Source organism: Vigna angularis, chromosome 3 (genome assembly GCF_016808095.1).
Source record: "Vigna angularis cultivar LongXiaoDou No.4 chromosome 3, ASM1680809v1, whole genome shotgun sequence".
Taxonomy (NCBI): Eukaryota; Viridiplantae; Streptophyta; class Magnoliopsida; order Fabales; family Fabaceae; genus Vigna; species Vigna angularis.
Window position 1 is genome coordinate 36874777 of NC_068972.1, and position 12471 is coordinate 36887247.

At 32.6% G+C, this 12471-nt stretch overlaps 1 protein-coding gene across 2 annotated transcripts; it reads right to left on the reverse strand.

Annotated features, from left to right (window-relative positions):
* Positions 1-1449: 1449 nt before the first annotated feature.
* On the reverse strand, positions 1450-12174 carry LOC108326519 (uncharacterized). Of its 2 annotated transcripts, none has more exons than XM_017560070.2 (6): positions 11865-12174; positions 10795-10985; positions 10654-10699; positions 9128-9216; positions 8921-9037; positions 1450-1709 (listed from the first exon to the last, which is right to left on the reverse strand). In XM_017560070.2, the coding sequence occupies exons 1-6, from the start codon at positions 12040-12042 to the stop codon at positions 1638-1640; spliced, it is 693 nt and encodes a 230-aa protein (XP_017415559.1). In that variant the 5' UTR covers positions 12043-12174; the 3' UTR covers positions 1450-1637. The 2 variants fall into 2 exon arrangements, with proteins under 2 accessions (XP_017415559.1, XP_017415560.1); XM_017560071.2 differs by having other exon boundaries at positions 11860-12000.
* Positions 12175-12471: the final 297 nt, after the last annotated feature.

A 12471-nucleotide genomic window follows, 5' to 3' on the forward strand; every position in this document is an offset into this window, starting at 1 on the left:
TCTTCTTAAATTCATTCATTTTTCGTTTTTTAAATCTATCATCCAAACCAAACAGTAAGATTTTGTTTGGAAGAGAAAAATGTGTGGCTATTATTAGGTGAAAGAGAGTGAAGAATTATTGTGACAGTGAAAAGAGGTTACTGAAAGATGACAGAAAGGGTAACCCCATGTGAGTCCAATGTTTCAATTCCAAGAACATTATTATGGTCGCAGGTTATGTCTTGTAGCTATTATGACTTTTCTCATACCAATATGCATGTAAGACAATTTCTCAAATAGTTTATTTTTTTTATGATTCATTTAATCTGATTTCAAAGATCACTTAAAAATTTTGTAAGAGATTGCTAGGCTCCATTTGATTCCTTTTCTAAATAATGAACACATTTCAAAATACTAAATATATAACTTTTAAAATTTTAGTCATATCATTAAATTTAAATTGTATGTGTAATAGTTTAATACATAAATAAGTATAAATTAATATATATATATATATATATATATATATATATATATATATTATTGTGTTTGATTATAAATAGAAGAGTATGTTTGATTTTATTTTTAAAATATTGAATCTATGTTTACAAGGATACTTTAAAATATATATTTACTTTCAATTTTTTTTTAAATTAAATAATATATCTTAGATTATATAATTAAAAATGTATTTTAAAATTTTGTAATATAGAAATCTGAAAGAACAACATTTTAAACTTTTGTGCAAAACGCAATTTCCTAACAAAGAAAAAGAACGGGGAACGATAAGACATAGTTGTTTAAAATTCATTGGCCAAGCAGTGTCAAATCAAAAGGGCAATCGGAAACAAATACACAAGCTGGTAGCTTTTCAGTGTATGCCACTCGGAACAAGCTTTTAGAAGCCTTTTAAAAGGTTGCTATTGAGGACATTTAGGATGGTTTTAATTTTTGTGTAAAAAAATATAATGATATTCAGAATCAACAATATAAAATTGTTAAAATTAATTTCCAATGATACATATTAGATGATGCCCAAAAATTTTAAAATTATATTGTGTATTATGTAATTTGAAAGTTTAAATTATTGTTTTATACATGATTCAATGTTGACTGATTTTTACATAAATGAGTTTTAAAATTTAGAATAAAATATTAAATGAAGTTGATATAATGTTTTACACGATGGAATGTTTTATATTATGAGATTTGAGAAAACAAAATATTTATTAGTTAAAAGCACATTGAAGTGAGTAAAATGATATTAATTTATGTAAAACTTGTGATATTTATTAGAAATCACCTTGATTAAATATAAAATAATTTTGAAATATATAAAAAAAAAGTACAAATTTCATCTTTCAAGTTTATATTATAAAATTGAATAATATTTAAAATTTATTTTTTAATATAATATTACAGTCATCTTAAATCTATTTTAATCACACACACAATTGAAGTACCCACATCTAAAATTCACGAATCTTTCAAATTCCATTTAATCATAGATTACGTTACAACCAATACCATCTCCAAACAAACAAAAAAATGTTCACCCAGCTACTAACCAAGAATGCAATAATGCACATGCTACAAGCGATATTTCTAGAACCTATTGACTATACAGCAATTTAAGGGCGCCAATGGCAACGCATTATTCAGATTTCACCTGTTCCCAGAGGTTGCCTTGAGGTATCACCAGTGGCCCAAGCTTGATAATCTTTCACAAGCTGCTTAAGAAAAATATATAACAAACTAATCAAATTCATAAATTGTTCAGTATATAAAATATGAACAAGATTATATGTACCATGCAGTTCATTATTGAACCATAAACTATAGCTACTACTACTACTTCAGTCAACAAACCAATCTCATTTTATTTGAACCTATATTTATAAAGAACCAACAAACTAGGTTTCTTTAAATGTTAAAAACACAATTTGATTACATAACACTAACACCGTATATAATTAGGATATGCTAATGTATACTAGCTTGCTTTTTAGAACTATTTTATAATTTATAACTTCAATTTTCTTGAAATATACCCGAGACGTAACAAGCTAAAATATTCTTTTTAAAAAATAAAGACGCTGTATATTCACAAATCCATATAGGATTTACAAACATACACCCAGTCTTTAGGAAAATTTATCAAGTTATAAAACTATATGTTGGAGCCGCCTTAATTTCAGTCACTCCTAGCTCATCTTAGTTGTGGCCTCTTTGAAAGTTGTCTTAATTGTAGCCTCAAAAATGGTAGTTTATCCACCAGTTGAATTATGACATGTCTAAATAGAATACTTAATAAGTTGTAGATCTTGCTAAACAAGTTAATTATGTAAGATTGAGAAAGTTCCAACCTCAAATTCTAAGACTGTTATTTTTAAAATACATTTAAGATATATTGTTAAAATGTTCTTTCTAAAAATCAAATAGGTGTATGATAGTAATCCTTAATTACTTGCCTTGATTTTATATAATTCCTTTGATATTGAAAACAATAAGTCAGTAATTAGAAGGGAAAGTCAAATACAATCAAGAACAAAAGAAAGATGTATCAAATAACACAGGGAAACTAAAAATTGCAGTAATAGCAAAGTAAAATCTGAAAAATCTGAAAATCTGGTCAAAATCTTTCAACTTCAAATGCATGTAGAAACAAATAGCAAGAAGAAAGATAGAAAAAAGTTTGAAAAAGAGGTATGAAATTCCATGCTTTTTGTCATCAACATTAGGTCTTGTTTCAGTACAGCAGGAGTGCACTTGGGAAAGAAAAATAAGAATGTACGATATGATAGTTTGCTAATAGTACCACTTAGAAGACAATTTGTAAAATATTAATTTAGTTTTGTGAGAGTAATATCGATGATAGACAATATATTTCTTCTGCATTTTTAAAATAAACAACCAGATTTTTTATGTTGTTATAACTAGGTGCACAACAGAGAACAGAGAAATAAATGGACAGAGTTAAGCACGGTTCCACCATCAATCCGTGACTTAGGTGATGTGCAGACTATTTGGCAGGACACAGATAGGCCCAAGGTGTGGAAGGTTTACACTAGGAGAAAGGAGAGTAAGGCAAACGAAGAGTCTGTTAGACGTGTAGGATGAGCTCTCAGTTGGTTATATCGATTATTAGTGTTGAATATAGTTAGATTTTGTTAGTTCGAATATCTTATGATAGTTATAATATTATATATTGGGCTAAGCCCAATTTTCTGTATTATTTTTCATTATAAATGTATTATCCTATGTATATTTTTTACACAAAGGAAATTAATTTTATATCTAATTTTTCACTATTTTCACATGATATTAGAGTCATATATTAGAGCCTATTTTAGTGAAGATGATTGTTTATTGAGTCTATTGTTCCAACCGCTATCAGACTACCTATTAATATCTAGTTTCACGTTTGAGATGTACATGTCTCAACATAAGAAGAGTGTTGGAAGTCTCACATAGACTAGAAATAAGACCAATTTACATTACATAAATAGATCAAACCTCACCTGTCAATTTTGTAGGGTTGAGTTAGACATAAAATTCACTTCTTAAATTGGTATCAGAACCTGATTCCAATGCAAAGACTTGTGGGTTATGCTCTTCAAAACCGTGGAACTTGGGACCGTCTAGGAATCCACTGGTTGTTGTAGTGGGTCTTTGCTATCAAAATTGTTCGTGGTAGTATTATTGATCGTCTCAAAGCTAGCCTTATGGCCAAAGATTTCACACAATTTTTTTATTGATTTGGATTATGATGGTACTTTTTCTCTAGTGACAAAGATGGTTTCTATTTGCTTGTTCACTTATTTATGTTATGACTACTCTTCAACACCAACTGAATGTCAAAAATGTTTTTTTTAATAGTGATTTGCAAAAAGAAATTTATATAGAACAACCTCTAGGTTTTGTTGCTCAGGATGAGTCTTCCAAATTAGCATGTCATCTTCACAAATCTTTATATGGCCTAAAACAATCTCCTAAGATTCTAGTTTGGTCACATCACAAACATTTTGGGTTGGTCACATGTTGGGTCATCCCAAACTTACAATAGAAGTCTTAAAAAGTATTTAATCCTAACTCAATCTCATAAAATTGGTTTATAAAGTGAGGTTTGCACTTAATTATATGTTATAACTTGACCATATCACCTGATAAACCTAACTAGGATTTTAGAACATATTTTTTCTTATATACTATGGAAATATTGAGATTATTTTATCCTAATAATTTTCTATTTACAATGAAGTCACTTTTAAATGTGCTTCATACTAATAATTCAATGCCTTATAAGTTATATCAATGCTTGTTATAAATCCGGAAGTACATTGCAATTTCCTACAAAATTCTGCCAAGTGCAAACTGATAGTCTCATCCATGAAAAGCACATACAAGAAAGACAAAGCAATCTATGTTTTATGAAACATTAGAAACCATGAAAAACAATGAAACAATCAAGAGTGAGCAAAAGGACCTTTTCTCCATGCACATTGGGTTGGGATTGCATCGCGCCAATCTATCCAACTGTCTAAACATCAATGAAAATCACCCTTTTGTGCACACCTTTAAGCCTGACTTGTGACTCACTGTTATAGGAAATTCTAGACCTTGTATGGACGGGTTAACCTTTTTGTAACAATGGTATTAGAGCCTTGCAACGAACCCGATGTTTCGAGTTCGAATCTTGGGGGAACCTACTCAAACCATTGGGGGAGTCCCGAATTTTCCAAGCCGCCAGGTGCCGGCTTCTTAAGGAGGGGCGTTTGTTATAGGAAATTCTAGACCTAGTATGGACGGGTTAACCTTTTTTGTAACACTCACTCTCTTTAGGTTATCTTATTTGGTTTAATACATCATTTGGTTCCTACTTTTAGGGGTTTGGTTCAAAGTGATGATTCTACCTTTTAAAAAAGTTCAGTAAGGCCCCATATTTTGTTAAAAAATGTTCAATCTGGTCCTTTTTGCTCACGCTGTTAAAAACATAACGATGCAAATGCCACCATGGCCAAATCTAAGTGAGTTGTGCAGTTTGATGAATATGCGGCTGAAAGAATTAAATGCAGAGAGAGAAACGTAAATGGCTGTTTGAAGAATTAAATGCAGAGAGAGAAAAACGTAAATGGCTTTTAATGGTTGAAGAGAGAGATATTGATGTATTGATTAGAGAGAGAATATTTCTCTAGACACTACCCAACAATGTACCAGTTTTATATACCCACCTCCAGATTCCACCCTATATCACCCTATATATTATTCCACTCAATAATAACTTAAAAATGATATAATTTTCAAAACCCATAAAACTAAATATTTCACTGTTAGGACGACATCAATATAACTAAACCAAAGAATCCTTCCTTATTAACAACAAAACCATGACCATTAGATAACCTCTCCACCTCTCTCATCAATCTTTATATCTTCAAAGAAAACTCCTTTAGCTTGCCTAGACCTATTTTATAGACCCAAAATTTAAAATCTGCACAACGAAAACCTTAGCCTATAACCCTTCACCATTCTTATAATCCACCCGTGCAACCCCAGAATATTGTTTGCGTACTTTACCTATCAACAAGGGACATAGCAGCACATGCACAACAACAATTTCATGCACTTGGTATTAACCATATTATGATTTCCCTCCCAAGGTAGGTACCACGAAAACCATTAAATATCAATATCAAGAACCCCTTCTAACTCTCCGAATTCCAACGTCTACCCTATACAGGAAGAAAATATAATATTTCTCTTCATCTTACCGTGGCCCCCACATGCATTGAAACTCTTCACTTGCAAAAAGAAAACATGCACTCATACTATTATGTGATGATGACAATACATTACTCAACATTTATACCACTTCCATACATTTAATACCCATCAAACATTTCATGCAATTACAAAATAATAATTTATACCCATAAACCCATGTTGGTATCTCTATTGAGAACACAACCCATCACCAATGCACTCTATTATCATATTTCACTCATACAACACGTTAACACTTCCTACTCTTATTTACATTCTTAACCTAGCCAACTCACGGCTACCCTCCAAATATTCACAATATGCACTTATCCCTTACTACAAAACCACATGCACTGTAATCCTTCAACCCGTGCATTCATATTCTGGGAATAACATCCCAAACCACTTTTTTCCTTAGCAACCCACAACCTTCCAATTGGGTATACTATCTATCCACACCGCTTCTCAAGATTAACAAGTTTCAAAGGAAATGCATCATGCTCAATCAATACATCAAAAAGTTAACTTTCCTTACCTAGGTTTTCCAGTGAATTCCTTAAAGGCTCCTTGGTTCCTAGAAAATCTCGTGACTGCAACAAGGGTCTCTACACAACTCCTTGGTACTCACAGTCTTCTCTCTATTACTCACTACGCTCATGGTGGAGGACAAAAAATGGTGGTTTCTCTCTTGTGCACCCTCTCGAGTTGTTCTGGAATGTAGCTTAGGGTTGCTTCTTATTTTGCACACAAGCCGCTGGAGGCCGCACGTTCTTCCTCCCCTACGCCCCCGGGTCGCACCAGATTTCCTCCAGTACCCACCGGGATACATCGGTGCGGTTCCCCACCGATCTTGGTCCGACAGTGGTGGCGACGACGTGATGAATGCGTTGAGTTATTTGACGAATATTCTCACTTCGAAGGTCTACGACGTAGCAATTGAGTCCTCTCTACAATTGGCGCCAAAGCTTTTTGGGAAACTCGGGGTTATGGTTTGGCTTGAGAGAGGATATGCAACCCGTTTTCTCATTTAAGATTCGTGGACCTTATAATATGATGGCAAAGCTTCCCAGGGAGTTGTTGGAAAAAGGGAGTTATCTGCTCTGCGGTGATTGTTATGTGAAGAGGGTTAATCCAAAGGTGAGGATAATTGGGGTGGATCCCTCTGATGCAAATGCAATGGCGTTGTCATTTCATCATCATCAGAGAGTGATTTTGGACCAGGTTGGAGGATTTGCAGATGGTGTGGCTGTTGGGATTTGCACCTAACTTACATCATTTTAATTTTTTTAAAATATTTACATAGTGCAACCTCTTCAAACGTGCCACGTATTCATCAAACTGCACAACTCATTTAGGTTTGGCCACGGTGGCATTTGCACTATTATGTTTTTAACGGCGTGAGCGAAAAGAACCGGATTGAACATTTTTTAACAAAATATGGGGTCTTACTGAACTTTTTTAAAAGGTAGAATCACTTTGAACCAAACCCCTAAAAGTAGGGACCAAATAGTGTATTAAACCATCTTATTTTCTTTTGCAAGGAAAAAACGTCTTTCCTAGAATAGATTCTCATATCTTTTCAAATCACATTGTTCGTATCTAGAAGATGGAATGGGTATAACGATTCCACTTGGCTTCTAAAATCAAGTTACGCTTAAGTGGGTTGGGCTACGAATCCCATCTCATTACAAAAGTTGAATTTGTTCCTATAAAACAATGTGACCAATGGATAAGATTGATGCTTAACTATGCAGTGCTATTATATCTACTATTCATACATCACTCACCTATTTTTCGTCCCCATGAAACATGTGCATTAGTTTGGACCGAGAGCTGTGGCCTTTATACCAACTGCACACAACATTTGTACATTTTTCCAAGATCTCTTAACCCTTCTTGCTCCATGATAATTTATGTTGGGCAGCTTCATGTTGCCTTATATATGATTTAGGGAACTCCTTCCACCATTGCAATTGTGAAGAAGGAACTCGAGAACCGCAATATCTTTCAAACTATCATCCCAAAGTTTGGAATGATAGGTTGATCATTCTCTATTTTATCGTCATTCTTCCCAAGGATGTATATTGTATATGTGGAAAACGTTACTATCACAGGTAGTGACAAGGAGAATACAAACTAAAACAATCTTGCTCAAAAGTTCCAAACAAAATATCTTGGACACTTGAGATACTTCCTTGGTACATAAGTTGCACAATCGAAGGATGGTTTAGTCATATCTAAGAGAAAATATGCCCTTGAAATTTTAGTAGAAACAAAGATGTTAAATGCTAAGCTTGTAGTCACATTAATAGATCCAAGCGTGAAACTTGTACCCGAGCAAAGAAAACCAACGTCTAATCGTGTGAGATGCACAAGGTTAGTTGGTAAGCTTAATTATCTCACTATGACTCATCATACATCACCTTTGTTGTGATAATAAGTCAATGTTTAAACTCTCATTGTCAAAACCATTGAGATGCAATCCTATGGACCTTAAAGTATATTAAGAAAACTCCAGGAAAAGGCCTCATTTTGTGAAAATAAGGGAAATAATCAAATATTCTAAGGCATTCTAACACTGATTGGGCAGGGTCACCGAGTGATAGATGCTTCACTTCAGGGAGTTATGTTCTTCTTGGAGGTAATTTAATATCATGGAAAAGTAAAAAGAAAATATTATGACAAGATGAAGTGAAAAATCATAATACAGGGCAATGACAGTCAATTGTGAGCTCATATGGCTAAAACAACTCCTCAAAGAGCTTAAATTTGAAGAAAGTTTTCAATTGCACCATATATGTGACAATTAGGCAGCATTACACATTGCCTCCAATCCTACCTTTCATGAGGACCAAACATATTGAGGTGAATTATCATTTCATAAGAGAAAAAGTGGAGTCTAGAAAAATCACCACTAGATTTGTCGTCTAGAAAAATCACCACTAGATTTGTCAAGCCTGCACAAGACTTTTTTACCCAGGTGTATACATCTACTACACAATTTGATTTGGAACAAAGATTAGGCATTTCAAGTTAGGGGTCTATTTGTCAAGGATTGGGAAGCTCTGTTCAATTGGGATCTATTGTGTTATTTTTCTTCAAATGAATTTCTTCTTTTATCCATAAAGGAAAAACATAGCTTAATAAAATTTGCAGATAATACTAAGCTTTAACAAACCTGTGACATAAATCGGGGAAGCATAAGCCTGAGTATTTGTTCAAGGACTTGAGTCCCAGCTGATTCAATTGCTTGCTTTGGTATTGCTAGGAAAGGAAAAGGAATTTCAATGCTTACCTGCATTCCACATAGCAACCCAAAAGAACACTTTAACTGGAATCCAACAAATATAAAATCGCAAGAAATGAAATAAACATAGAGTACTACCTCAATTATAGTGTCTGATGTGAGTTGCTGCATCAAAGACTTATCATTATCAGCGTTAGTATCACACGATATCCGGTTAACCATTAGAGCTGCATTACCATATTAAAGTATTGAAAAGGTATTCCTGAAAGTAGCATAAACCAAACAGCATGACACCCTATATTGCTTTCCTCGAGTACAAAAAAATTGCCTCAGCTGCTGCTATAAATAAGGAAGTAACATATAGTTTTGTAATTATCACAGGTACTGCTTCCAATGAATAGCCAGTAAGCTACAATCAAAAGCAGTACTGAGCAGAATAAGCATTGATCCACTTTCATACCAATTTAGCCACTCACATCGTAGTTGTTTTTTCAAACAATTTGACAAGACCAACACTTTCCAAGAATTCACATACCTCTCAGCTCATATAAACAAGTTAAATCTGACATTTCTTAGGCTATGTTTGAATAAACTTCCCCATAAACACGCACAGGAGTAAATGATAAGAAAGAAAAATAAAATAATTGCTTAATAAGCTAAAGTTAGTTTGTAGAAATAAAATCGGCTAATGGAGAAGTAAACAAGAAAAAACTTTCATAAATTAACTTATGCGTAAACTAATATTAACTTGTAAAAAAACTTATATCATTTTCCTTCTTATTTTTTCATCTTGTAGGTGTTTAAAGAGAACTTCATCTAAACAGCTTTAACAATTATGCTTCATCTTCATATCATGCCCTCTGAATACTTTATAAAAAGGCATTAAGTAGAAAAACAAATTCATATCATCCATTCAACACTTTCTTCATTTAGTAAGTATGAAGATGTTGTATATGCAAGGTTTTTGAACTCGAAGTAGACTTGACTCGCATATTTGATTCATAAACTTTGATAATAGTGTACTAGTCTAAATAAGATAAAATTAAATGATACATACATACATACATACATACATATATATATATATATATATATATATATATATATATATATATATATATATATATATATATATTCAAAAAGTATCTTCTTAAAGTAAAAACATTTCACAAAGTAGCTAATTTCTTCAACTAGTTTGAACCCTAATAAAATATAGTCATTGTAGGGTTAATAAAGGGCAAAAATTACTAATAATTTCAAACTTCTTGACTCGAGAATTTATGCAAGTTTACACGAGTTTAAAAGTTCATCCATGTTCATTCAGAAAATAGTTTGATTGCGTGTTAAATCATTTTCTCAAGCTAGGATCGTAACTTTTCAGAACCTTATGAGAGTATGAATTCATAATCATTTATTCTTAATGCACTCACAAACGGAAATAAAAATAAATAAATTCTAACAGACATCCTTTATCATATCGATTTAAATTGGGCTCCATGATCACAAGGGAGGCTGCAACATTGCAATTTGTAAGGTCTACACAACCCTTTGCAGCTGCAGTCTGTGCTGTGTTTTCCCAAAATTTTTTTAATCAAAACACAATCTTAACAACCACACCACAACCTAAAACTATACACATTTGACATGCATTTAACAAAACTCACCATCAAACTTGTCGTTCTGTGCAGCAATCATAGGTGATCCCTCGAGCTGTCACCAATCGTCAAAGCAAATAATCAAAATAACGAAACAAATCAACACAGTAGAAAACTAAATTCAGCAACACATTCAAATAAGTTTGACACCTTGCAAGACAAGAGCTTGATGCAGCATCCATCAGGCTGCTCTTCCACCTTAACCAACAACACTGGACAAATCTCAAAGTTGAAGAACCTGAACCTATAAACGTAACACCGAAACGTGTCGTCATTTACCCGTTCAATCCTCTCCGCGTCCAACACCGAGTACTGACTCGCTGGTAACCGCATGTACTCAACTGCACAGATCACAAAATTCAAACAAAATTACCGCTTTTTCAAAATCAAACAAAAATATAGAAAAACTCATCTAGTCTAGTTCTTCTACTCACAATCTTTATCTTTGAAGTCCTTTCACTTTAAAACTAATCTTTTCAATCTTTATGCATACATATAAGATCAATTTGGACAAACTTTTTCCAAAACAACTTTAGGAGCAACTTGTAGGAGAAGAGCAAACAACTATAGGAGAAGAAAAATTAAAATTAGTTTTTCCATAAGTTAATAATTATTTTTTTTCATAATTAATTTATAGAGGCATTGTCATATAACTTTTCTAAATTTACATTTCTAATTTAATCTGTGCATAATTTCTAAATTCTTATTTTTAATTTAATCTGCGAATAATTTCTAAATTCTTATTTTGAATTTAATTTGTGCATAATTTCTAAATTCTTTTTTTTTTAATTTAATCCGTTCATAAGCTTAACCTATGGAGAAACTCATTTAATTTTGCTTTCAGTTAAGTATTTACTAAAAACTTGTCTGAACACACCCGTATTTGTTTCACACAATCCATGGTATATATATACAGATGAGCTTGTCCCTAAACTCTTCCAGAGAAGAACAAAATGAAGAAAAAGTGGAATGGATTTCTTTACAAGCTAAAATTATGGTAACATCTATAAATAAAAGCAATAATTTAAATAAAATACTTATAAAAAAATTGCAAATTAGCTTAATCTAATTTTAAGTTATCGAGAAGATATTTTCCAGACAAAACACCATCAATTATGTACCTAATCTATTTTCGATTATGGTGTTGAAAACTGCAGATACTATAACAGGTTTATAGATTAAGTAGAAGTATTGATTAATTAATATTGCTCTAACATTACTTAGGGGACGCTGCAGTTGGCGAACGGAAACGGACTCTTTACGGCGAGCAACGAACCGAGCCTTTTGTGTTGGAGTGGCGGAAGCACGAAGCGACGGGCGCAGGGATTTACGAGCGCATTGTTTGGTGGATGGAAATGAAATCGGAATGGAACGAAACAAGGAAGAAGAAGAAGCCATCCACCAAACTGTTGAGTAGAGATGGATAGAGATAGCACTGGGACGCTGCAGCAATTGAGAATAGCGTGGCCACAAAATGGGAGGCGAGAATGCGTTGACACGTGAGCCACGTGACCATTCCTTGCTCGGATTTTAGGTGATTTTGGATGAGGGAAAAGATAGATTGAGGAATATGTTATGATATAGAAAAAAATATATAAGAAAACTTACTTTATTACCATGTTAAAAAATTAAAATATTTTATATTTATTAATAATATAAATATATGATGTAAAAGAGCAAATATCTCAAATATCATCTTTGAATTTATTTTTTTTAAATTTTTGGATTTGATTGTTTTTTAATATTGAAATTTTTAAATTTAACCATTTTTAAGATGTTATAATAGTTAGGATAATACTTTTATGGAATAAATTTGCAACAACATAA